This window comes from Octopus sinensis, linkage group LG14, assembly GCF_006345805.1.
Source record: "Octopus sinensis linkage group LG14, ASM634580v1, whole genome shotgun sequence".
NCBI classification, from domain to species: domain Eukaryota; kingdom Metazoa; phylum Mollusca; class Cephalopoda; order Octopoda; family Octopodidae; genus Octopus; species Octopus sinensis.
Window position 1 is genome coordinate 43,328,727 of NC_043010.1, and position 27,001 is coordinate 43,355,727.

General features: G+C 35.5%; 1 protein-coding gene and 1 long non-coding RNA gene across 3 annotated transcripts in view; one reads left to right on the forward strand and one right to left on the reverse strand.

The window, feature by feature from the left end:
* Nucleotides 1-27,001, forward strand: part of LOC115218914 (SH3 and PX domain-containing protein 2A) — an 83,916-nt gene that overhangs the window by 48,483 nt on the left and 8,432 nt on the right. The window contains exons 1-4 of one of the 2 annotated variants that reach the window (XM_036508927.1): nucleotides 3,214-3,740; nucleotides 19,411-19,553; nucleotides 22,425-22,529; nucleotides 26,529-26,646. In XM_036508927.1, coding sequence (XP_036364820.1) covers nucleotides 3,229-3,740; nucleotides 19,411-19,553; nucleotides 22,425-22,529; nucleotides 26,529-26,646 — 878 coding nt within the window. In that variant the 5' untranslated portion in view covers nucleotides 3,214-3,228. Of the gene's footprint in view, nucleotides 1-3,213; nucleotides 3,741-19,410; nucleotides 19,554-22,424; nucleotides 22,530-26,528; nucleotides 26,647-27,001 lie in introns of those variants that run through there. The other variant, XM_029788914.2, reaches the window with a different exon arrangement.
* Nucleotides 475-16,800, reverse strand: LOC118765983. Its single transcript, XR_005001894.1, has 4 exons — nucleotides 16,617-16,800; nucleotides 14,399-14,402; nucleotides 927-933; nucleotides 475-485 (listed from the first exon to the last, which is right to left on the reverse strand). It is a non-coding gene; the product is annotated as an uncharacterized LOC118765983 (long non-coding RNA).

Below are 27,001 nucleotides of genomic sequence, written 5' to 3' on the forward strand. Positions count from 1 at the left end.
GATATATTCAGTGATCACGAAAGGGATTTTTCATTTCACGATCTGGAAAGCTCTGGGGACGATTTAGAAACGTGTAGTTCAGACTCTGAATATTTTTCAGAAGATGACAAAGAAGATAATCAGATTGATGCACATGCATGGCACGAATCAATTGCTTGTCCGATTCAAAGAGAAAGCAGATACATGTGTGATGTCTGCAAGATAACTTTGTGTGTAACTCCTTGTTTTAAAAATTATCATTCTAAATAAACTGTCTATCTCATTTAAAAACAATTTTCCTTTGATTTAAAGGCAATACGTTTTATAAAAAATTGAAGATAGCTAAGTTATATGTATTTTTTCAATGTTCGAGTTAACTCATTTAAATCCAAATGAGTAAAAGTACATTTTAATTTCTATAATAAAAAATAATGGAAACAAGATAAAAAACGTTGTTTTGTAATTAACACAGTGTATATAATTAAAAAAGAAAATTAAAAAATATGCTCTGAAATGAAATGCCATGTCAAAATAATTGATCCATTAAGGGGTTAAAGCCACAACGGAGGCTGTATGACTATAGTGAGGGAATAATGGTGTAGTAGTAGTTGTAATGTGGTATTTAGGTTGCAATAATGATTATAGTGGCAACAACACTGGTAGTCACAGTCATCAGTAGAATGGGGATTGTTATTGCTTAAAATTCCGTGCTGGTGCAGATCTTATAAAGCCGTGTCAGTCATTATTGCCAAGTTCAGTCTAAATATGCATGCACATATACACATACAAAGTAACACTTGATCTCGTTCACTCTCACTCCCTCTGTATGTCTCTCCCCTCACTGTCCAACACATCATGAGGGATTAGTAGTAGTTAGAAATTTTTGTGTTTTTTATATACATACATATATATGCGCACATACAAACATGCATATACTCATACATAACACACACACTAAAAGAAATTAAAGTGAGAGTGATGTATACCTTAATGATTATTATTTTGGCACTTTGATATACAAAATAGATTAACAGAAATTGCCACGTTTATGTCATTATACACCCTCACTCATAAATACATCAATTATATACCTAACTACCTTTCTTTCATCGAAAGCTGCAGATAGGTTTTCATTTATTTACCTATATTTCACAATGTGATGCTACCTGTTAAAACACTGCAATTTGTTGAGGATTTTAGCTGAAAAGTGATATTAACTTTTGATTTTTGTCATCATTATCATCATTATTACTATTTATTGCAAAACTAACAATTTCAGTAAAAATTACATGTATGAAAATGCGACAGATGTTTTTTCCTTGATAGTTACCAATGATGGAAAAAATTGCCATTTGGTTTTGCATTGAGGATACTGCTTACATCTTCAATTAACTTTTTAGAAAGAAGACCATATCTGTCAAAAGTTTTGATAAAAATTTGTATCATGTAAAAATCTCAAACAGAAGTCTATTTTGTTTCATAAAAATGCATGTAACAGACTCAAAAACATCTGAGATATGTTTGGGTTGAACCTATTTTCTCTGCCCTTAGAATCTACCAGCTGAATCTCTGACCAGGATTACTGAATCATCTCTTATCAAATTGGTTTATTGTTGCACAGGAATTTTATTAGTTTTTACTAATAGTTAACTCTGTTATCTTTTAATGTATTTTATTGTATGGAACTGCCTCTACATATATTCAACCAGTCAATCACAGTTATATTCAGCCAGTCATACATAATCTGCCTTACACACATTGATATATTCCAATTTGACTTCACTAAATTATCACTACTCTCCAGTTAATAGGGATTTTTTAAAATGCTCTGAGTATAAGTCCATTTTATTAGACTAACTTAAAGAAAAATACATAGCATGCACACACTCATTGAGTTACACACAGGCATATAGACTCATTAACATTAATGTTCTTACACATTTGCACATAGTTTTGTATATGGGTATTACCACACACTTTTATACACTAATTTTTTTTCTATACAAATGCAAACAAATAAACACATGCATCTAATTACAAGCTTCTTATTAGAAACTTTCAGTTATAAATGCAAGCACAAATATAATAAAACTACCTTAGTCAAAAATGAGATACCATTCAGATACAGGTGGTAAATAAAACCATATTAGTCCCTGTTCACACCTGGATAATCAATATATTTAAGTTTTTGTCCACCCTTTTTTTGCTTTCAAAGTACTTAAGCTTTAATCTCATTAAACCTTCTGAACATCATCACCAACAACATTTTCGCTGATATTAATGCCACTTTCTCAAATATCAACATCATCATGAATAGCACCACAAACACTGTCACTCTCCAAACTACTTCAGTCAATACCAACATTAATAGTGTCTCTACATAAACATTAAACCCCAACACCCACATCAACTTTGAATTTGTGAAGAGGGATGTGGAGATAAAAATTATACTCACATTCCAAATTCACATCACTGGTATTACAACTTTTATGTTTACTTTGTGGTAATATCCAGTGTTTCAGATTAAACACATCCATACCTCCACTGTTAGTAGATGGGGTGCTTAAATTCTTTGAATTAAGTAGGTTTCAATGAATTGGAACAAGACAGAAAGAAATAAGTATTTAGAAAAAGAAAGCAAAAAGAGAATTGACTTATAGATTATAACATTTTATTTTAAATAATCAAGAATCGAATCTCAGTTTGATCTGATTATTATATGGCTGTTCATATTTCACTGTGAGATTTTCTATTTCAATTATATTGCTATATTTACTGAATGATATTTAGATCTCTACATGGTCGTCTCACACACATTCATGTGCATGGTTATACAAAAACCTTGACAAATATGTATTTAGATTTAACTAATTCTTGAAAATATTTATTTACCTGAACAGATGCAGATACCTCTATATAAACAACTGTAAACGTGCATGCACATACACACATAGCATATATCTGTAAATAAATGCTCGCATATATATGCATATGCAAACATATATCTTCAGATATTCACATGCACCAGTTTACTTATAGATACTTCATTAAATTAGTTTATATGTATGAATAGTATGTCTGAATGTAGCTATCTATCTATATTTTTTTATATATATATATACATGTATAAATATCTAAATGTATCTTCCAATGTAATTACATGTGTTAATATACCATTTTTGAAAATGTGCATGTAATTAGTTATATGATACAAAGTCCACTTTCTCTCCAAATAATATATTTTAAAAAATGACTCGGTGTCGCAAAATCAAAGTTGACCGTAGGTCACTCTCAAGAGTAAAGCGGAGACGTTTTCTTCTTCATACTCTTAAGAAAATTCAAGAATGTTGTAACACAATGCCACATCCATTTAAAACCGAATACACTCTTAAGAAAACATTGTTAAATATTTTTGCTCACAAAACCAGGCCAGTACCAAGGTACTTCAGGCACAAGAATGCAGCATACAGCATTTACTGGCTTGCAAAAAAGACTCATATGATTAGTATGAAATGTATTAACCATTTAGAGCAAACCATACTTGCTCAGAAACTTATGTCATCGATAGCCTTTGCTCAATATCAAGCTTGCAATCGCACTGCTAAAATATATTGCAAAATTCAGCAGAAAATTCGTAATCAAAAGTTAGTTTGCTTCATCTATCATTGTCATTCATTTGAATGGAAAGCAACTCCATCAACAAGGAAAGGCTGTTACCATTTTACACCAGAGGAATTTTGTTCTCATGATTCTATACCAAGGTATGTATATTGGTGAATTGGATTTGTAAAGTTCGAAGGATTTTTGTATATTCTGCATTAGAACTTGATTTTTTCAAAATCTTGAAATATGTGCATATCTGTTATGAGTATTTCTTCTGCTTTGTGCTGTTACAGTAACACCCAAAGCGTTCAGTACAGGAGTGTAACATTTGTGATTATGCAGTCAACTACATTATTTTGCTAGTCCTGATACCTGTGTTCACCATTCACTGTGTCCTTTCTCTACCTCCCTCTTTTGTACACTTGCAAACTTACCTGCCCACTCACCTTATCCAGTCCTCTGAACTATTTCACTTGTGTACCCCTCCCAACACATCTTTATCTTCTTTCACTTTCCTCTCCTCTCTTTCCCCTCTCTCTCTTTTTCTAACTGGAGTAGCCATTTTCCCCTCCAGTGCAAGACACCTGTTTCTGTTCCTCTATTCATACTCTAACCACTCATCACCTGGTACAAAGCCATCTCTCTCAATACCACTATATATATATATATCTTTCCTTCTCCTATGTTTCCGATGAAGAGCTCCGCTCGAAACGTTAAACCCTCCTTCTTTCCTTCTTTCCTGAGCGTCCAATAATACTATATTTGTTCCACATCCTCGCGTTGTTGTGTTTTTTTGTGCTTTCTTGTTTGGATTAACTATATATATATATACTCATATTACTCATTGATGTACATTGTTTTGTTCTATACTATTATGTTTGACCTTAATGTTCATATGTAGTGTTTTAATAAATTACGTGATTGGGTATTATCTGGTAGTTGATTATTGATTAAGGTGTATTTCTCCATTTTCCTATTTTGTATTATATATATATATGTATTATGTGTGTATACATATGTATATATGTTTGTATATATATATGTGTGTGTATATATATATATATATATATATATATATATATATATATATATATACATATATATATCTCCAACCCCCCCACACACACACATATTCCTCATCCCCTCCCTCCCAGCCTTCCACCCCCTCCTACTTCTGTCCCATCCAACCGTCTCCACTTCATTCCTCCAAATCTTCCCCTCTCTGAGACAGACCACTCCCTCTTCAGTAGGGTCTGCGCTTCATCCCCCACAATCCATCCAGCAGCAAATTTCAGACTTGTGCCGATAACCACAGCTTTGTGCACCATGTTAGGTTGTGTGCGCTTTTCTGCGGCACTCCACCTGCATCTAATGAGGAAGACTGTTTCACCATCCCAGTGGACGCCAGCTCCTGGCCAGTTCCAAGCAGTCAATCTTTTTGTGAATGCCTACCAGCACGCTGTGGACCAGTTTGATTATTCTAGGCATCCCCAACATCTAAACATCTCACCAGCTGAACTCTTGGCCCTTCAATGTCTACCAATGTCATATCTACCAAGCCTTAAGTGCCCACAGAATACTCTTCATGTTGCAGGTACGGATTTGTTGTTCTTCATGTCTCCACAATGAAAGCATGATGCTTGCCCGTCCAATATATATATTGGCAACTGAAAGTAAAATGAAACAAAATGTTACAAGCTGCACCTATTGAAATGAAATGGCATTATAGTTTAAACACGTTTTTTGTTCTTTATTTTACTTTTATCAAACCTACAATTGTGTCATCATTTTGCCACAGCCATGGCTGTGTGGTAAGTAGCTTGCTAACCAACCACATGGTTCTGGGTTCAGTCCCACTGCGTGGCATCTTGGGCAAGTGTCTTCTGCTATAGCCCTGGGCCAACCAATGCCTTGTGAGTGGATTTGGTAGACAGAAACTGAAATGCTTGGGGGACAAACACACACATACATATATATATATATATATATATATATATATATGTATGTGTGTGTTTGTCCCCCAAGCATTTCTTGACAACTGATGGTGGTGTGTTTACATCCCCATCACTTAGCGGTTCGGCAAAAGAGACCGATAGAATAAGTACTGGGCTTACAAAGAATAAGTCGCGGAGTCGATTTGCTCGACTAGAGGCAGTGCTCCAGCATGGCCACAGTCAAATGACTGAAACAACTAAAAGAGTAATCTTTATATATAAAAGTAAGGTTGTGTGTCTGTCTCCTACGATTTAGATTCCTAACTACTCCCACATTTTGCGGTGCAGTTTAACCAAAACCGGGTATCTTATAGTCGTGATTCATATCGAGCCCTTCTGGGTATTAGCATGCGTCTACGATGAGTCTACGAATTAAAAAAAATTTACCATCATTTTTTTCCATTTTAATGCATTTTTTCGCTATTATATAAGGGAAGTAACTCTCTAAAAATGTCTACGATGAGTCAACGATTTAAAAAAAAATTTACCATAATTTTTTTTCCATTTTTAATGCATTTTTTTGCTATTTTTTGGCTATAACTCTCTAAAAGTGCTTATATAGTTATTTCCCTTACAAACCCGAGCAACGCCGGGTGATACTGCTAGTATATATATATAAGCTTGTTGCTCTAAGCAGCAACCTTTTCCAACCACTGCTTTTTTCTGATTGTCCTGAAGAAGGGGTCTCCACTCCAAAATATAGAAATACAAAGTAAAACTGCAACTTTGTTCTGTTTTGTTTTCCTTTGGTAGTCTACTTTTTACTATCTCAGATTGTTCCAGCTTTACACAACTACATTCTTAAAGCTTTTGTACCTGTATAGGTAGAAACTTGCTAGCCAATACTTCCCTTTATATATGTGTATATGTTGGGCCTCATGGAGGTGATGACAAACGAAAGAGACCTTTGGAGATATGCTGTGCTTGAAAAGACCCGACAAGCCAAATGAGACCATAACCATGACCTATGCCAGTGTAGCATAACCAGCCCATTTAAGGGTACCCTTCAATTGTTGGGCAATAAACTGCTTCAGAAGACCTGTTGAGTCAAGTGAAATCATTGTCATGGCCGAGACCAGTACCGCCTGACTGGGACGTGTGCCGGTGGCATGTAAAAAGCACCCACTACACCTTCAGAGTAGTTGGTACTAGGAAGGGCATCCAGATGTAGAAACCTTGCCAGATCAGATTGGAGCCTGGTACAGCCTTCTGGCTTGCCAGTCCTCAGTAAAAACAGTCCAACCCATGCCAGCATGGAAAGTGGACATCAAACGATGATGATGATGATGCTGTATAATTGACTGTAGAAATAAAGCTTTTTTTAAGATTTAAGAAACAAAATTGAAAGAGAACAGACAAAAGCTAGCTATCAAATAAAGAACAGGAGTTAGCAAAAAATAAAAGATAATAGAGTATCATATTACAGACAGAACAAAGTCAATAGCAACAAAGTCATGCAAAGGGAGTGAGCCCAGTGTAGCCATTATATATAAATTCTTAAAGCTTTTGTACCTGCATAGGTAGAAACTTGCTAGCCAATACTTCCCTTTATATATGTGTGTATATATATATATATATATATATATATATAAAATTTAGGTTAGTTGAAATATGTTTGTCACATATCTCAACTGCTAAAAGGCAAATACACTGCAGTTACCATGGAGAAAAAATTCTCTAATGGTAAAAAGGTGTGAAAACACCCCTTTCGTTCAGTGTCACCCTCTCTTGGGAATCTGAGACATCAATGTTTCAAGTTTGTTGACTTGTCAATCAGACGTACCTGAGAGGGATAACCCTGAATGAACTGACAAAACTTATAGCTTTATATATAATTCAACTAAAACATTGACTGATTTGCACTAGTTGTGACAAACATATTTCAACTAACCTAAATCGTGATTACATGTAAGCACTGATTAGCACGTTTACTCAAATATATATGTATATATATGGAAAAAAAGTCAAGATAGAAAATGCTAAAATAATTTTATAAAAAACATTTCAGTACCGGTTTCAGTCATTGAGACTTTTTCAACTGTAACAATTAAACAATTAAATTTAGAAAAATTAAAAGAAAAGCTTTTTTTAAAAGAATATTTGTATAGTGTTCAAATACAAGTGGCATTTTCCTTGTTTTTGTCTATCTCTGTCTCTCTTGTTTACTCTTGTGGGTTCGAGGTTGTTGCGTGTATATATATGTGTGTGTGTGTGTGTGTGTGTATGTGTGTGTGTGTGTGTGTGTGTGTGTGTGTGTGTGTGTGTGTGTGTGTGTGTATTTGTGTGCATGTGTTTTGCACACATGGCATTTCCAGATCTTATTGCTGGTAATTAATACCTACTAAATAAGTGAAATTAATTAATTATTAATTGCAGACATTAAATAAGGTGGTTACTACATTTCTAGAGTTCATAGTTGTCAGTGAACCATTAACGAGTGGGATAGATTCTGGTTTATTCACATGTCATGTAAATTTATGGAAATTTATGAGCTTCTATAATTTATGCCTCTTTCCTTTTGTTTTTGTTTTTTTACTCTTCCTTGTCTCAATTTAGATGTAAGGATCCTGCGTAGAGTAACGTGCAGCAAATCATGTACGCACACAATTTGAACCAAAGTACTATTATGTATAATACAGTTTATTCATTCTGTAACTCTTACATTTACTGAAACAATGTACTTACTATAATATAATGATATATATCATTACAGTAACTATTTTTATCTTAGTGGTTGTTTTTATTGGTCTTATCTATATTATTTTATTGATTAAATCTTACATATCTTGTTATTGTTTATAATCTCATTTCTTATTCTTTGAATTATTAGTATAATTTTAAATGTAGTGATCTGGCAGAATTGTTAGTATGTTAGACACAATGCTTAGCAGCTTTTCTTCTGAATTTATATTTTGAGTTCAGATGCCTTTCGTCCTTTCGGTGTCAATTTAAATAAATACCTATTGAGCACTGGATCAAGTTAATCAACTCATCCCACCCCCTACAATTGGCTTTGTACCAAAATTAGAAAGAATTATTAACATAATTATAATAGCTTTGTATTTGCTTTACTGCTTTTTGTCTTATATTTAGCATGTTGTTGTTGTTCAGTCAAGTAGCCATCTCTCTCCCCCTAAAATTGCTGGCCTTGTGCCAAAATTAGACAGAATTAATTGTTATAAAAGTAATAATAATAATAATAATAATAATAATAATAATAATAATAATAATATTAATAATAATCCTTTCTACTATAGGCCCAAGGCCTGAAATTTTGGAGGAGGGAGCCATTTGATTAGATCAACCTCAGTATGCAACTGGTACTTAATTTATCGTCCTCGAAAGGATGAAAGGCAAAGTCGACCTAATAATAATAATAATAATAATAATTCTTTTAATTTTTTAAAAATATTTTTTAATTTTTATTTTTATAAAAAAAAAATAATAATAATAATAATAATAATAATAATTCTTTTGTTGGCTACAAGGGCTAATATAAATTATACATAAAAGACAACACAAGACGATACAAAGGGTTCCCACATTCGTGTAAACATTAAATAACAAAAAAAGATGTGTGTTTGTGATTGACCACCCCCCACTTCTGACAACTGGTGTTGGTTTGTTTACATCCCTGTAACTTAGTGGTGCATCAAAATGGGACTGATAGAATAAGTACGAGGCTTAAAAAAAGTAGTGGGGTCGATTTCTTCAACTAAATCATTCAAGACAGTGCCCCAACATGACCGTAGTCTAATGACTGAAACAAGTAACAGAATATAATAGGAATGTCTTTGTCTCAGTAATTGTTGTCTTTCTCTGCATATGTGTATAAGTCTGACCCTATTGGATATTAGGTAGTGAATGGCAGTATGACTCATTTATGTATCTCACAAGATAACTCACATGTTCTAATCTTCCTTCTCTGCCCTAATTTATATATAATGGCTACACTGGGCTCACTCCCTTTGCATGACTTTGTTGCTATTGACTTTGTTCTGTCTGTAATATGATACTCTATTATCTTTTATTTTTTGCTAACTTCTGTTCTTTATTTGATAGCTAGCTTTTGTCTGTTCTCTTTCAATTTTGTTTCTTAAATCTTAAAAAAAGCTTTATTTCTACAGTCAATTATACAGCATCATCATCATCATCGTTTGATGTCCATTTTCTATGCTGGCATGGGTTGGACGGTTTTTACTGAGGACTGGCAAGCCAGAAGGCTGTACCAGGCTCCAATCTGATCTGGCAAGGTTTCTACATCTGGATGCCCTTCCTAGTACCAACTACTCTGAAGGTGTAGTGGGTGCTTTTTACATGCCACCAGCACGCGTCCCAGTCAGGCGGTACTGGTCTCGGCCATGACAATGATTTCACTTGACTCAACAGGTCTTCTGAAGCAGTTTATTGCCCAACAATTGAAGGGTACCCTTAATTGGGCTGGTTATGCTACACTGGCATAGGTCATGGTTATGGTCTCATTTGGCTTGTTGGGTCTTTTCAAGCACAGCATATCTCCAAAGGTCTCTTTCGTTTGTCATCACCTCCATGAGGGCCAACATTTGAAGGTTGTGCTTCACCACATCATCCCAGGTCTTCCTGGGTCTACCTCTTCTACAGGTTCCCTCGACTACTAGAGTGTGACACTTTTACACACAACTGTCCTCATCTATTCGCAACATATGACCATACCAGCACAGTTGTCTCTCAGGGCACTTACACTCTGTTGTGCATGCACACTGACATTACACATCCAGTGGAGCATACTAGCTTCATTTCTTGCAAGCTTACGCATGTCCTCAGCAGTCATGGCTCATGTTTCACTGCCGTGTAGCATGGCTGTCTGCACACATGCATCATACAGTCTACCTTTCACTCTTTAAGTACAAAGATGCAGGAAGTAAAAAAGAAAGATTAAGAAGGAAAAGAAAGAAAAAAAGTTTGGGTAAAGCAGCAGAAGATGGAGGAGAGGGTTGATGGGCCACAAATGCTGGAACAAATGGTGTGCTCAGCCATGTCCCTGCAATAATGACCGTGATGGCATTGCTGCTGAGAATGGCCAGCAACACTCCCTGTAGTAGCCATCCCACTTCATGGAGCTCATTTCTCAGATGGGCCACCATTATCCCTATTTTATGGAGGAAATTGGTAGTACAGGATCTGATGGTGACTGGCACAAACTAGTAGTAGCTGGTCAGGACCTCGTATTTTTCTCCTCTGCATCACAGGTGGTGATACCTGGGTTTGCAGTGAACGTTGCACAGTTGGAATCAGAGAATGTGTCACTGCTCATCACATCCCAGACTAAGTATCTACATCCCTCGAATGGAAAATGGGTGATTCTGTTGGGACACTTACTGTCCCCATGGTCAAGACCTATGGGCTCCAGTTGAGATGGAAAGCCAGCCTCGTTGAGGCCCCTTCTAATGTTATCCAGAGTGGTGTGTCAGGGGAATCGGCCTGTGCTAAAGCCGTATGACAATGGATGCAGGCTGAATTCTTCTACTATTGTTGCATAACATTTGTGCAGCTCACACATGCAGAGACCAAGGTGTTGGGTCACTCCCATATGAGCGCACTCATCATCTAGAAGGGAATTGATAGATAAGGAGGGTACCAAATTGAGCCATATGTCACTATTTGGTTGTGAGGCAGAACAGAGGCTGGCAAGATGGTTGCCTTCTGTTTTGATTTTTATCTTTTGCTTTTTACACTTAGATTTTTATTTTCACTTCATTTCTATTTTTGTTCTTTTCCTCCTGTACATTTTTTTTTATAATTATATCTTTATTTTAGTAAATCCTTAAATGTAAGTTTGTTTTATTATTTCTGTCATTGGCTGTATTTATTTTCTTGGGGCTTGCTTCTTTGGTGTATAAGGGTAGTATTTTCAATTGGTTTTATATTTTGGTATCTCTACCTGATGAAATGGTTTGTTAAAGATTGTTAAAACAATTGTACGGAGAGACTCAAAGTATTTATAACTTCTTCTTTTCTGCAAATATTTCAATTACACATGAATGAACACACACACACATACACACACACACACACCACACACACACACATACACATGTGTGTGTGCATCTTAGAAAGAAAGAATGGAGAAGTAAAACATGTGGTATCACTTTAGAGCATGTAATTTATAATTCAACCATAATTGCAGAGTAATAACTGTTAGAGTAAACAAGGGATAAAGAAATCCCTTATTTTTCAATCCATTATTTCTAAATCCCTTATTTACTCTAACAACTCAGGAATTATGTTTTAATTATAGATTACATGTGCTAAAGTGTTTTGCTTGTTCATTCTTTCTTTCTAATATATATATACCTACTCAATGATGAATCACTTATAGTCATTCTATGCTAGGCAGCTACAAAACCACTTTTGTTTTAGTTGTTGTTCAAATTGGAGTTTTAGTGGTAAATCAACTTCAGCACTTACTGTGCATACTGTTACATTATGTCATTAGATGGAATTATATATATATATGTATGTATACACACACACATATGCTGTGGATACATGAATACTGTGTGAAATGCAATCAACGTTCTGCAATTAATGTTCTGTTTATCATTTAGGCAGTCATCATAATTGTTATAATGTCTTGTTGTTGAGAGAGGCTCTCTTTCTTTCCTGATGAGAAGATTGCATTTCATACCGTTTATTCCTTTGGAATAAAACCATGTTGTCTTTGAAACATGTCAAAAGTGAAAGAATTTTATTAACATCTTCGTTCAACTCCATTTATTTATTTATTTATTTATTTATCTATTTATAACACACAAATTACTGCACATTAACCCGGAGTTTCTACCTTTGGATAGGTTGCTTCAACCGTGTTTTTGACGAGAATTTTGCTACCCTGGTAACGGTTTATTGAATTTTCCATGTTAACAGTAAACATAGAATAATTCATTCATCCATTGAAATATATATATATATATACATATATATATACATATACTTGTATGTATATATATATATATATATATATATATGTGTGTGTGTGTGTGTGTATGTGTGTGTGTGTGTGTGCGTATGTATTTTTTATATTTATATATCATCATCATTATCATTTAATATCGAGTTTGACAGGATCTAACAGGTCAAAGGACTGCATTATACTCCAATGTCTGTTTTGCCATGGTTTCTACAGCTTGATGCCCTTCATAATGCTAACCAATTTACAGAGTATACTGGGTCCTCTTGTATGTTACTGGCAATAGTCAGGTTGCCAAGTAGCTTGCAAAACAGGATCCTTTGGTGGGCTTATACAAGTAGTTGAGAGGCAAAAAGTATGATAGAGAGATAGGAACAGATGTCTTGCTGTAGAGAGGATACATGGTTACTGCAACTGGAAAAGGGAAAAAGGGTAAATGTGAGGGGGAATAGGAATAGAGTATTAGGGAAGTTTGCAAGAGTGTGAGGTGAGTGACAGATGATTAGAGGTAGTGAATATAAGGATGTAGGTGGTGCAGACAGGATTGAGTATATAGGTGAACAGCAAACAGTATAAGAGGCTTGGTCCCAGTTGGATATCAGTTGGGGGTGAAGGTGAAGGAAATAGGAGTGGGTCAAGGATGAGGGGTGATAAGTGGCAATTCATACAAAAGAGCAGTATTGTATTCATACAAAATAGATGAGAAATAGGGAGATGATATGATGTGTGTGTATTTAAGTGCCTTTTTATTTATATATATCATCATCATCCTCGTTTGATGTCCACTTTCCATGCTAGGATGGGTTGGACGATTTGACTGAGGTCTGGTGAACCAGATGGGTGCACCAGACTCCAATCTGATCTGGCAGAGTTTCTACAGCTGGATGCCCTTCCTAACACCAACCACTCTGAGAGTGTAGTGGGTGCTTTTACGTGCCACTTGCACGAGGGCCAGTCAGGCGGTACTGGCAACAGCCAAGCTCAAATGGTGCTTTTTATGTGCCACCTGCACAGGAGCCAGTAAGGTGACACAGGTAACGATCACACTCGAATGGTGCTTTTTACATGCCACTGGCATGGAGGCCAGCTTGTTGCTCTGGCAACAATCAAGCTTGTATGGTACTCTTAGCACTCCACTAGCATGGATGCCAGTCATCGAATTTGATCTCAATTTCGATTTCGATTTCACTTGCCTCAACAGGTCTTCACAAGCAGGGTTTAATGTCCAGTGAAGGAAAGGTATTCATAAGTGGGCTGGTTCCACCCCTGGCATAGGCCACAAGGTTATGGTCTCACTTGAGCTTGTCGAGTCTTCTCAAGCACAGCATATTTTCAAAGGTCCCGATATATATATACAAGTGTGTGTGTGTGTGCATGTGTGTGTGTGTGTGTGTAAAAATTTATACAAAAAGATGGAATATACTACAAACTACAATTGTTTCTGTGCAGTGGTATCAGCTCATAGTTGCTGAGTTTTCAGCCTCATAATATTACATAAATTATGGAGATGTACTTGCATAGCAAGTGACCTAATCTGAGATCATGTGCTGGAATGAAAACAATTGCAGCATGGAAGGTATTTATAAGCCATTTAAGAAACACACAAATACTGTTAGATTTACTTCAACATTTAAATTTAATTTGTCAAAATATTTTCGGTGCTTTGAGACTTTGACCTGTTCACTGACAAAATTCTGTGCTACATCTCTGGGTCTTTTACCCTCTTGCCCTTTTCCAGTTGCAGTAACCATGTATCCTCTCTACAGCAAGACATCTATTCCTATCTCTCTATCATACTTTTTGCCTCTCAACTTCTTGTATAAACCCAACCACTCTATATCAAAGGATCTTGTCTTGCAAGCTATTTGGCAACCTCACTAATGCCAGTAACATACAAGAGAACCCAGCACAGAATTTTGTCAGTGAACAGGTCACGGTCTCAAAGAGACGGAAATACTTTGGCAAATAAAATTTAAATGTTGAAGTGAATCTAACAATTTTTGAGTGTTTCTTAAATGGCTTATAAACACCTTCTACTCTGCAATTGGTTACATAAATTATTTTATAAATAATTATATAAATAAATATGATCCAACAGCAGCTGTATACCAGCACTTTATCAGGTAGGTTACTTTGAAAGCATCGCTGGATCACATTCAATTTCCCATCTCTTTTCATGCTTTTGCATAATAAGCTTTCTCATTATATAAATAACACAAGTTATAACAATATCACAAAAAGAAAAGAAAAAAGAAAATGAGTGTATATATATATATATATATATATATAATATATATATATATATATACACATATATATATATATATATATATATATATATATATATATATATATATATATGTGTGGTGTGTGTGTGTGTGTGTGTGTGTTTCTTTATTAGCTACACAGGGCTGAACACAGCCAGGACAAATTACAAAGTAAAGCTTTTCTTTTGTGGGGAAAAAAAAAACTGGGGTAGGTTTTCGATCAAAAGGGATCGTAAAAAGGAAAAAAAAAAAAAGAAAAGAAAAAAAGAAAAAGAAAAGGAAGAAAAGAAAAGAAAAAAGAAATGGCAGTAAAAATAAAAGTACATATATATCTAAATTCCAAAGCAAATACACCAAAATCCATTAATGGAAGCAAAAAACAAAATGAAATGTCTAAATGTAGGTCAAATCATTCTGTCTTTTTATTCTATTTAAGTTTTTCTCTCTCTTTTTTTCTTCGGATATACACTAGAAATATTATGGTCATTACTCTCCCAGCAAGATATCCATTTACCTGTCAGTCCACTCATAAAACTTAATTTCATTTACCCTGTTATCAAAATCATTAAGATTCTTATCACACTTGAATAGATTTATTTGCCTTTACCCATGTATACATTACAAATGTTCATTTGCTTGGTATATACATAGAAATATTTATATCTAAATACACATATACATACACACACTGATATGGACATATATGTATATACACAGGCAACCATCTATTTTCTTTGTGGTAGCACACCTGTTTCTGTCTTCATTCTGGATCTTTCTCTCACCAGCCAGGTAACCTTGTACTTCCTCTACAGCAAGACACCTGTATTTGTTGCACTTTAACCTTTTCATCATTACCTCTTCCAATGCCTCCTCCTCTCTCAAAAGTTTTTTTATGTCTTGCAAGTACTTGGTGACCCTGTCAGTGCTGGTGCCACTTAAAAGCACCCACTTCACTGTAAAGTGGTTGGCATTCAGAAGGGCATCCAGCTGTAAAAACCTTGCCAAAACTGACCTCGCCTGTACTTGTACTATATAATAAGCAATAAGTCCTCTCTGGTGAATGGTTGTTTTTTAGGAAAGGCATCCAGCTGTAAAAATCCTGCCAAAACAGTCACAGACATCTAATTCATGCTTCAGCCTGGCCAGCTCTTGTGGTACTGTCCCACCCATGCTAGCATGGAAGATGGACGTTGAATGATGATGATGATGATGATGATGATATACAGTTATCAATTTGTGTTGCAGGATCCTTGACATGAAATTGTGTGTTGAAACCAATATTGTAGAATTTTGGGATGGTCATTTTTTTTTCATTTTTTGGGGTGCCAAATAAACACAAGCACTATATATTTTTTTTCACTCATTTATTACTGTCCTTATTTTATTATTTTAACTCATATCCATTGTCCTGAAATCTTTTATCACACATCTGTGACCTCTTCAGTGACACTTTTCATTTACATATGTGTTCTTGCTCCACTTACTCGATTCTGTTCTTCTAAAGTGTGTATCCGTATGTGCTCATGCATTTGTGTCATTGTTTGTGTGTCTGTGTGTGTGCGCGCATATGTATGTGTATGTGCATGCATGCTTCTGTGTGTGTGTATGTTATAGTTTTTAGCAGCAGTGTAGCCTTCCCCTCAGTAGCTCCATCCACTTACCCCATTGTACTATTGCTGTCCTAAGACCCGAAAATATGGTACAGTTCCTGTATTCCTCTGTGTATGTGTGTTTGCCCACGGTGTTGCCATCGTGGTAGTTGTAGTTGTTGTTATTGCCATCGTTATCACCACTGCTGCTACTGTCGTTAACATGATTAACGACAGCATACACACACACACACAAGGACACAGACACATGCACACATAAGGATACACACCTTAAAAGAATAGAATGGAGTAAGTGAAGCAAGAACACACAAAAATGAAAAGTGTCGCTGAAGAGGTCACAGATGTGTGATAATGATTTCCAGACAATGGACATGAGTTAAAATAATAAAATTAGAACAATAATAAACAAGTGAAAAAAAAATACATAGTGCATGTATTTATTATATATATATAAATATATATATATACACACACACACACTGTCATTTCTATATATATTTACTTCTACATTTATCTTCAAACCCTACATACATACCTACTCATGCACATGCACATCTGCAAAACCTACATACATACATTCATACATACACGCACACACTTATGTACATACACACACATATAAAAGCTATTCTTTTCATTTTATATCATTAGGTTAAATCAATATTTTAACTCCTACATATTCTGTATCCTTTTCTAAATTTTTGTATTCATCTAAACATCAGTAATGACGTGAAAGTATGTTAACTGCAGTTTCTAGCAAATAACATATGATCATTTATATTGGTACTTTCAAATCATTATAATAATTACATAATACATGTAAACAACATGTTATTAAAAATAATCATCTTATTTTAATTATAATTTTGACTCGATAAAATATCAATATCACTTTGAAAATTATCTGTTCTTTCTAAATTCTAGAAATGAATTTTTCAGTCTATTGTTGTGTGTGTATGTGTGTGTGTGTGTGTGTGTGTGTGGTGTGTGTGTGTGTGTGTGTGAGCAATGGGTTTTTAAATGCTAATTTATTAATGGTTATAGACCAGAGGCTCTCAACCATTTTTTGTCCATGGACCCCTTTGATTACTTTTTCATTCTGATGGAACACACCATCATCTTGGCATAGATCAACATTGTTGAGATAGGAATTTTGATCTCAATGTTTTTAATATAAAGAGACTTACAAGATGGCAGATGTCAGCAGTCATACAATTCCATTAATACATTGAACAGTTCATCTGTATTGGAATTTTTTAACCTATGCTGAGCCCTTACTAAATTGAAATGTTTTCTTGCATGCATGAAATGTTTTCTTGTATGCATGATAAAGTCTAGGTTTATACAACCTATGACAACATGTTTTTGCAAACTCGATCACTTTATCAAGCAGCAATCTCGGTATAGAGGAATAAAAATCTATAATATCAGTGTAAATCTAGCCTGATACTTATTCTTTAAATGCTTAAACCAATCTTTTACAGTTTTGCTATTATCCCATACTTGTAGCATAGTATCTCTCTGATTTTGAAATTAATAATATTCCTTAGTATTATTTTTTTTTGGCTTCTGACCCAGTGTCAGTCTCCCCTGAGTTTAACAATCTACTTTTTGAACCCACTTTTGTCTTGTTTTTCTCTCATGATTTCTCTTGTTCTGTTGTCCTGATTTGTAACTTTTCGGTCATGTGCCCAGAGCACAAAGATTACATGGAGACACTAGGCATGTTTTAAATACCTCCAATGAATGAGATTATTAGTAGCAGCACGTAACTATATACTGTATACATTAAGCAATAGATAGATAGATAGACAGATAGATAAACAGACAGAGGGGGAGGGAGTGAGGGAGAGTACAAAGTATAAATGAAAGAGAATGATGAGACATATTCATATAAACACTTGAATGAATGTGCATGTATATATGTATGCATGCATGCATGCATTGAGAAGTTTGTGTGTGTGTTTTACAACTGGTGTGGTTGTTTGCGTTGTCTCTAAACCATGATTTATTGACCTATGGCAATCATGTCAAGTAGTGAATTATATTACCACATTTTAGAGAAAGTATTGGCAGCCCTTATTTAGTTAGTACCTTATTAGAGCTATTACCTGGCATGGTGCTACTTTAGGATGATTGTTGATCTAAATTTTGTAGCTTTTATATTTAACGAAAGACAGCATATAAAGGTAAAGATTGCAAAGATTCAGAAATAAAGACTAGAACTTGCAGCATTTATCTACACAAGGAAGTATACCCCTTATAATGAGAATGTTGTCTCTGACTTAATTTCTCAAGCATATACCTGTTCATCTACTTCCAGACTCATATCCTTAAAGGAATGAATACTACTTAAAATTTTGTGACTAGCTGTAAGAATAGATTATTTTTAGATTAAGTTGAACACCCTAATTGTCATTCAAATTATGCAAATATTAGGTACTGTGGCTGTTCATGACTTGGTAGGTACTGTGGCTGTTCATGACTTGGTGCTCTGTTCTGATGCCCAGGTAATCCCCATGGTTCCTATTGTAGTTCAAAATTGATGAAACCTGTCATACCAGATTCAGAAGACAATGGTGACATGCTACAAAGTGGAAGATGGAACAGTACCTCTACAAGAACTCAAGGAGATTCAGTTGTGTACCAGACTCTCCCAATTAGTATATGTGGGAATATTTATATAAAGTTTTGCTTGATACTGCTTAAGTTTACTTTTTTGGTTTTCCATGCTTACTTATAAATGGAAGTGGTCTGGTTGACAGTGCAATGAAAAAAATCTTACAAGGTGCTATGATATTCTGATCTGTAGATTACATTGGTAAAATGTGAAACTAATCTATAACTGATCAATAATCAATTAAGTTCAATAAATCATTGTAGCAGCCACCAGGTTTTCACTTTCCTTATAATTACATTGTCCTATCACCAATTTGTACATGCATTTTCAAAGCTTTTTTTCCATTGCTGTTTAAGTATGATGTTCTGAACCTCTCTTCCATTTCCAGCAAAAAGCAAGATCTGAATACCATATCCACTCCACGATTACTAGAGCAGTATGTTGCAGTTTATGACTTCAACAAGCAGAACAAAGATGAGATTGATATTAATGCTGGAGACAGCCTAGAAGTCATTGAGAAATGTGAAGATGGTAAAGTACCCTATATCATTCCCACCTGCCTTCTCCTTACATCTCTCTCTCTTTCTCTCTCTAACTACAGCTACATATGTATTTCAACTACTACTACTACCACCACCACTTCTGTGAGGAGTAACAATCATATTATTATCTTAAACTGTAACCTCCCTTGCACATGTACCTGAAGAAAATTTTAAAGACATTTGCTATTAAACACTAAATAACAATTTTATCAACATATCTATAAAACTTTCAACAAAAATTAAGAAATAAACTACCTTTTAAGATGCTGTTTGTTAGCTTGAGAATATGATATATAATTTTTTTTTATACAACACAAAATTTTAAGTAAAGTGTAATGTAAACAGCAAATAAGAATGAAACAAAGCGAAAAACAAAAAGGCATTATAAGAATGAATACATGCAACAAACAATCAAAATCCTAATGACTAAAATTTGATTCCCATATATGTTGTGAAAGAAAATAATTAGAATAGTTTAAAATAAAGTGGTTTTTGATAATGAGCTGCAACCAGTTACCAGCTCTCATAATCTACCCTGTTTTAAGCAATTTTTAAAGTTTTCTTTGTTTTCCATGTTACCTGGCAAGTAGTGTGTATTTTACTGTTATTCTTGTTTTGTTCAGATCTGAAATTTCATGAGAAGCTGATGAGCTAGTTTCTTATTTCAAAATGTAATTGACTTAGTTTTCACTGCTTCTTGCTCACACACTTCCACATTCTATTATTGTTTTCTCCCAAACTTTCAGTAATAAATCCAAAGAAAATAATGAAGACTATCACAATAAACTTAGCAGAATATTATTTCCATTAAACCTATTACTAATCAGTTGGTGGGTAACTTCAGAAGTACAGCTGTTTTACTTTTTTTTTTTTTTTTACTTTTACTTTTTTGTACCAGTATAAATTTGAGAGTCATTTACGTGGGTGAGTCAAAAAGTAATGCCGTTTTGATTAGGACAGGTATAATTACCAGCACAGGAACATGTATCATACATCAAAATGAAGCTGGTCCTCTGTGGATCACATGCCTACATCTCAACATAGTTGCCTGTTTCTCTCAATAGCAATGTTCCACCATTGAATGAGAGCATGTATCCCTACCCTGTAAAATTCTGTTGACTGTTCTTTGAGCCACTTCTTCACTACAGTTTTCACTTCCTCTTACTGGATTATCATCTCTTCAGCTCCATAAAAGAAGGTTTGAGAGGCAAACATTATTCTAGTGCCAAAGAAGTGAAAACTGTAGTGAAGAAGTGACTCAGAGAACAGTCAACAGAATTTTACGGGGCAGGGATACATGCTCTCATTCGAAGGTGGAACATTGCTATTGAGAGAAACAGTTGAGAAATGTTGAGAAGTAGGGATGTGATCTACAGAGGACCAGCTTCATTTTGATGTATGATACATGTCCCTGTGTTGGTAATTATACCTGTCCTAAACAAAATGGCATTACTTTTTGACTCACCCTTGTACATAGCTGTTGTGTGATCTGATGTAAACTCGAACTTCGATATCTCCTTTCACAGGTTTAAATGGAACATAGTGTTTAAATTTCAAACAGCCTTTTTAACCAATTGTAACTTCATCAATAGAAATGAAAATTATTTTGCAATCTATCCTCAAAAGACCACATGTGGTGAGTTCAGCATGTCTGGGATTGTTCTTTGGAGGATTATTTCCCCAACAGTTACTAACCCTCAACAAAGCTTCGGTGAGATCCACAATGGAGTACTGGTCCCATGTCTAGGACTTTGCTACTACTACACACACAAACATCTTAGATCTCATCCACATAAAGGCCTGTCAAAGGATTGACTTGACCCGGCACACTCCAACCTCTGACTCGCATGTGTACTGTCTTCTCTTTCTCTACCACTACTCTTCAGTAGTTTCTACTCCTCAGTGTTGTCTGGTCTTGTACCACCTCCACTCAGACTCACCCGACTTGGTTTTTCTTCTTCTCATCATCCATATTGTATCTACTCTACCCCACTATGTTGTGTGCTAACTTCTATACTTAGTCCTTCCTCCTCAAAATATCCACTCTCTGGAATTCTCCCCTTGTACATTTTTTTTCTTGCAGTTGTTAACTTCCATCTTTTTAAGAGGAATGTTAACTGCATTGATTTCACTGTTTTTGATCATGCAAATTACATGGGTTCAGCACCTTTCCTCTGGACCAAACTAATTACAATAAATATCCTTGAGTATTCCAAGAATTTTGTCCAAGTTCAATACATGGTACAGCAAGGCTTTCATTTATTCGTCACTTATATCATTCTAGCTTCTGGCATGTAGTTTTGTCTCTTTAGATGCAATTTAGTACAAATATAGAAAAAAAAGTATACTGTTTCTGTCTTATCTCTCTCTACTTTTTAAGTGGGTCCTTTTAAGTGTTGGTCCTGAAAACTTGAAAATATGGCATAACATTCATTTATTCCACTTTGGTAGACAGATATCTTCTTTGTTAGTATTTCTCACCACTAATGACATCATAAGTACTCAATCTCTAAAACTGAAATATTTTCATTTTGTACTTTCACATTGTACACCCAATATCTTAAGAGCAAAAAAAACTGTTTATATCTGGTATTACATGCTGCTAATCATGTAGTAGGCATAATTTCAAAAGAATGATGTGTGAAACTATTCACTGAAATTAGCTATTATATACTAAAATTGCATGGCAAAAGTCACAAGTAACAATTGTAAAATGATCATTGATAGTAGTAGTAGTAGTAGTAGTAGTAGTAGTAGTAGTAGTAGTAGTAATAGTAGTACCAGCAGCAGCTGTTGGTGTTGTTGTTGTTACTTATGTTTATTGTAGTATATGATTCACATGATGATGTTTAACTTGCAGGTTGGTGGTTGGTGAACAAAAACTCTGAACAAGGCTATGTTCCTGGAAACTATCTGAAGCGAGGTGACAGCTTGAAAGATTCCAGGACTCTGGCAGACAACTGTGGTAAGGCTGTGTAAAGATGTGGAATATGTTTATGTGTGTATTAGTTTGTGCATAAATAGGTTTAGGTATGTGTATGTGTATGTGTGTATATATATATCATCATCATCATCATCATCGTTTAACGTCCGTTTTCCGTGCTAGCACGGGTTGGACGGTTTGACCGGGGTCTGGGAAACCAGGAGGCTGCACCAGGCTCCAGTCTGATCTGGCAGTGTTTCTACAGCTGGATGCGCTTCCTAACGCCAACCACTCTGCGAGTGTAGTGGGTGCTTTTTACGTGCCACTGGCACGGAAGACAGTCAAGGTGACACTGGCATAGTCAAGGCGGCGCTGGCATAAAACTGAATATATATATATGCATTTAAAAAAAGATTTATTGGTTAGTTAAAGTATGAGAGCAGAAACCCCAAGAACTTTGTAGAACTTTCCTGATGGATAAGATTGATGAAGATGATGTACAATGATGTCTACAGCAGAGAATTCCAAACCTTATGAAGGAGATGACAGAGGATCAATATATGTGGCGCATAGCTGTACTCTGACCTCCACAACAGAACTGAGATCCTAAAACCAAGGTGTCATTTAAAAAGCATTGGTGTGAGTGCTGGTGCCACATAAACAGCACTGGTGATGATGCCACATATAAAGCACTCAGTTCACTGTGGAGTGGTTTGGCATTAGGAAGGCATCCAGTCATAGAAACCAAACCAAGACAAACACTGGAGCCTGGTGTAGCCTCTGGCTTTATCAGTTCCTGTCAAGCTGTCCAACCCATGCCAACATAGAAAATGGTTGTTAAATGTTGATGATTATGATAATGATGATGCAGGTTCTGGGCAAATGCTTGGAGGTATTCCTTGGTTTTTTGATAGACCCCTTGCAGATGTGGCAGGGGTGAGTAAAGTAAATGTCTCTTAGTAGTAGTGAACTGTGTACTGCTACATGTTTGGAAATGAACCACTTGAAGTGTTAGACTTTTTGTTGAGTGAGGGAAGTGGAAGGCTGTATTTTGAAGGATTGGTTTTTTTTTTTTAAATCTTAGTCAGAGGAGTAAGGTAGAAGTTATTTTCAGACCAGACCTTGAAACAATTACTTGCAGGAAAATATACTCCACTTAAAGCATTCAAGATTTGAGATTATGGGATCAGTCACCCACTTGTTTATCTTAGAAGAGTCTGACTGAAAGATCAGTTACTGACTTGAATTATCAGAGAGGAGTATGGGTTAGTAGATGCTGTGTAGTATGAAGATAGGAAGTGTGTTGTCTTGATTAAGCAGTAGTTAGATAACCTGATGAGTAAAGATATGGTGATGGTTGAATAAAATCTGGATTTGGAAGTGCAGAAGAATTTGAGGACATTTCAGTGGTCATAAAGTAAATCAATGCAGATATTTCAGAATAGGAAAAAGGATTTTACCTTCTGCACCAGTGTGTTGTTTGTGTATAGTTTCATGTATTTGAGTGTAGGATTGTATATGTATGTGTGTGTGTGTGTGTGTGTGTGTGTGTGTGTGTGTGGTGTGTGTGTGTGTGTGTGTTTGTGTGTGTGTATGTGTGTGTGTGTGTGTTTTAGTACAAAGTTTTAATGAGTTAGGATTTGTGCATAAGCAATGTAATAACTATTTATGCTTTGTGCATTGTGATGTGTGTGAATAGATTTTGTTGTGCATTTATGCATCTGTAAAATGTGTGTACATGGGATGGTGTGTGTTGTTGCATAGCCTAGTCAAACTTGCTGAGCAAACCTATGACCAGTAAGTAGTCAATAGAACAAGGTGTAATTCGGGGATCTATTTGTTGCACATATTCCACAGCTGCACCTTACTGAGGATTATACTGCACATTCCGACATGTTATGGTTACTCACATGGAATGCAGTATGACATTCTTGACATGTTATAGTCTCCCTTCTGTCCAAGCTATTTCTGTATGGCTTGAGATGCTATAGATGGTCAATATGGAGGTGAACAAAGTAGGCTCAGTGCACAACAGTTATTTTTCCTCTGCACATATCATTAATACTGTACATTACTGCTGCTAATGAAGCCATTGATGTTGCAGCTATTTCTGTGTAATGTGTATTTTTTATTTATGAGTGAAAAATGGTGTTTGAGGACGTTTTAAATGTGTCTGGGTATTTAGAGATGATTGTAATGTAAGGGATCTTGAAGGATAGAATTGCTGTGGAAACAAACTGTGCCCCATCATATATCAAAGTAATCTTTCATTTTTAATATTTTTGCTTTGCTGTTTGTCTCTTCTGTGTGCAACCTGTGACTATGTAAGATGAACTGTTTTGTTTTCTTTGTTGTGTGTTGTGGAAAGAGTGTAAAACTAGGAAGAGATGGCATAACTCCTGGTGGATCTAATATATTGTTTGCAGAGTAATGTTATTGTTTCTTTTTGTTAACCAGATACAGTATTTATGAGTTCTAAATGTTTGTGCATTTGTATGAGCCTATTTATGCTGCTCAGTGTGATGATTGCAGGACCTAGGTATCTTGGTGGATTCTTCCTTTTCGCCTTCGGCCCAATACGTCCATGCTGCCAACAAAGCACGCGGAGTTCTGTTTTTGATTCGACGGTCATTCGGAATGCTCACAGCAGCCATATTCCTACCGCTCTATGTCACACTGGTGAGACCCATATTGGAGTACAGGATTCAAGCCTCTTCTCCTTATCTCCTCAAAGACATACATCATCTCGAAAGAGTCCAGAAGCTGGCTACCCACATGGTTCTTGGTCTCAAGCATTTGTCTTATGAAGAAAGGCTGAAGACACTCAACCTTTATTCTCTAGAAAAACACAGACGCCGTAGTGATCTCATTCTCACTCACAACATCATAAGCAGAAAGTGTAACTTCTCGAAAGAGCTGTTCTTCACTCCTGCTCCAGAGTGTCGGCTGCGGGGTCACTCCGAAAAGCTCTATCTGCGACGATTTCATCTCAATTGAAGGGAAGGGGCTTTCTCCGTCCGCGTTGTAGATCCGTGGAATAAGCTGCCAGACAAGATAGTGAAGATGCCAATGACCGCTGGGTTCAAAGTCTCTCTTGACCAGAAATGGCCTGAACTCTTTGCATGAACACCCTCCCTGTACATAACTCCATGTCCCCCTACATGGCCTTGCTTTTTGCTTTTTGAGCCAAAAAATTAACTTAACTTAACGTAACTTAACTTATTTGATGTTCTTTGATGTTGGTGGTGAGAAGGGAGACTCTGGGTTTGGAAGATACTTTCAGACTGTTTATTTGGAGCTAGTGTCTAGGTAGTAGATGTAGTTTTGAGGAATTGTGCAGTTGTATCTGAAGAATGGCAGGATGAGGTAATTGTGATCCCATATGTTTATGAGGCTGTGTGTATGTTGTTTTAGTTTGGCAGCATGTCAACCTTGATCAAGTTGATCTATGATCAATGACTTCTCAGCTATGACCCTCCCATCTTTAGTTATAATAAATCTATGACTTCATTAGCCAATGTGCCCTTCTTTGTTTAAGATGTCTACTAATTTTTTAAATGATTTCAGTTGATCAAAGTTTTTCAACTCACTATATCATGTCTACCATACTTTTATTTAATGTGCAGAGCGTTCCCCTGACCTATTTTCTTTTTATTGTTGATAGACTTAAAAAATAGTCTATTAACCTGTATTTTGTGCTGTTTCTTAAAGGATCTTTGGTATTTTATGTATAGGTGAGTAACAACAAATAAAGTGAAAGAATTTGCTAAAATTAGTGTAGATGTTGTATGTTGTTTGTTCATTATTGTCAAAGCTACAAGGTATTATTTGTGTAAGGTTTATGTATAGTGTGGTAGTTGTGTGTAGTGATCTAAATCCATACTGTGAGGCAGTGAGTAGAATGCATAGGTTGGTAATGTCAAGGATGAATCTGTGAATTTTGACATGTGAAAACTTGTTTGTTGTTGAGCAATCATTAAACAACTGAGTATCAGTTGTTACCATTAAGCTGATACTCAAGTTGATGTACCTCTATTGTAGGAGAGAAATATGTCTGTATAGAAGCATTTGAACCTGAGGGTCCTGATGACCATTCCTTGAGAGTTGGGGTCATAGTGGAGCTCATCCAGAAGAATCTCGATGGATGGTGGTGGGTCAGGTGAGTGCTAGCAAGGAAAACATAAAATGATTTATATTTATATTTATATTTATATTAAACATAAAATGATTTATATTTATATTTATATTTTTTATTATAAATGGTCATCATCATTATTAAAATTGATTTTGTCATTGGATATTAAAATATCCATTTTTAATGTGCTGACATGAATAAAAGTTTGCTAAATGTCATATTATCACTCATAATTCTTTGTCATCTTTTCCATTAAGCTGAGATCTTCCCATATCTTATTTAATCTTTCTGTGCTACTGGTGCTTCCTACTGTCAGCACTCATTTACATCATATAATACCTATTTCTTTACTACCCACAAGGGGCTAAACACAGAGAGG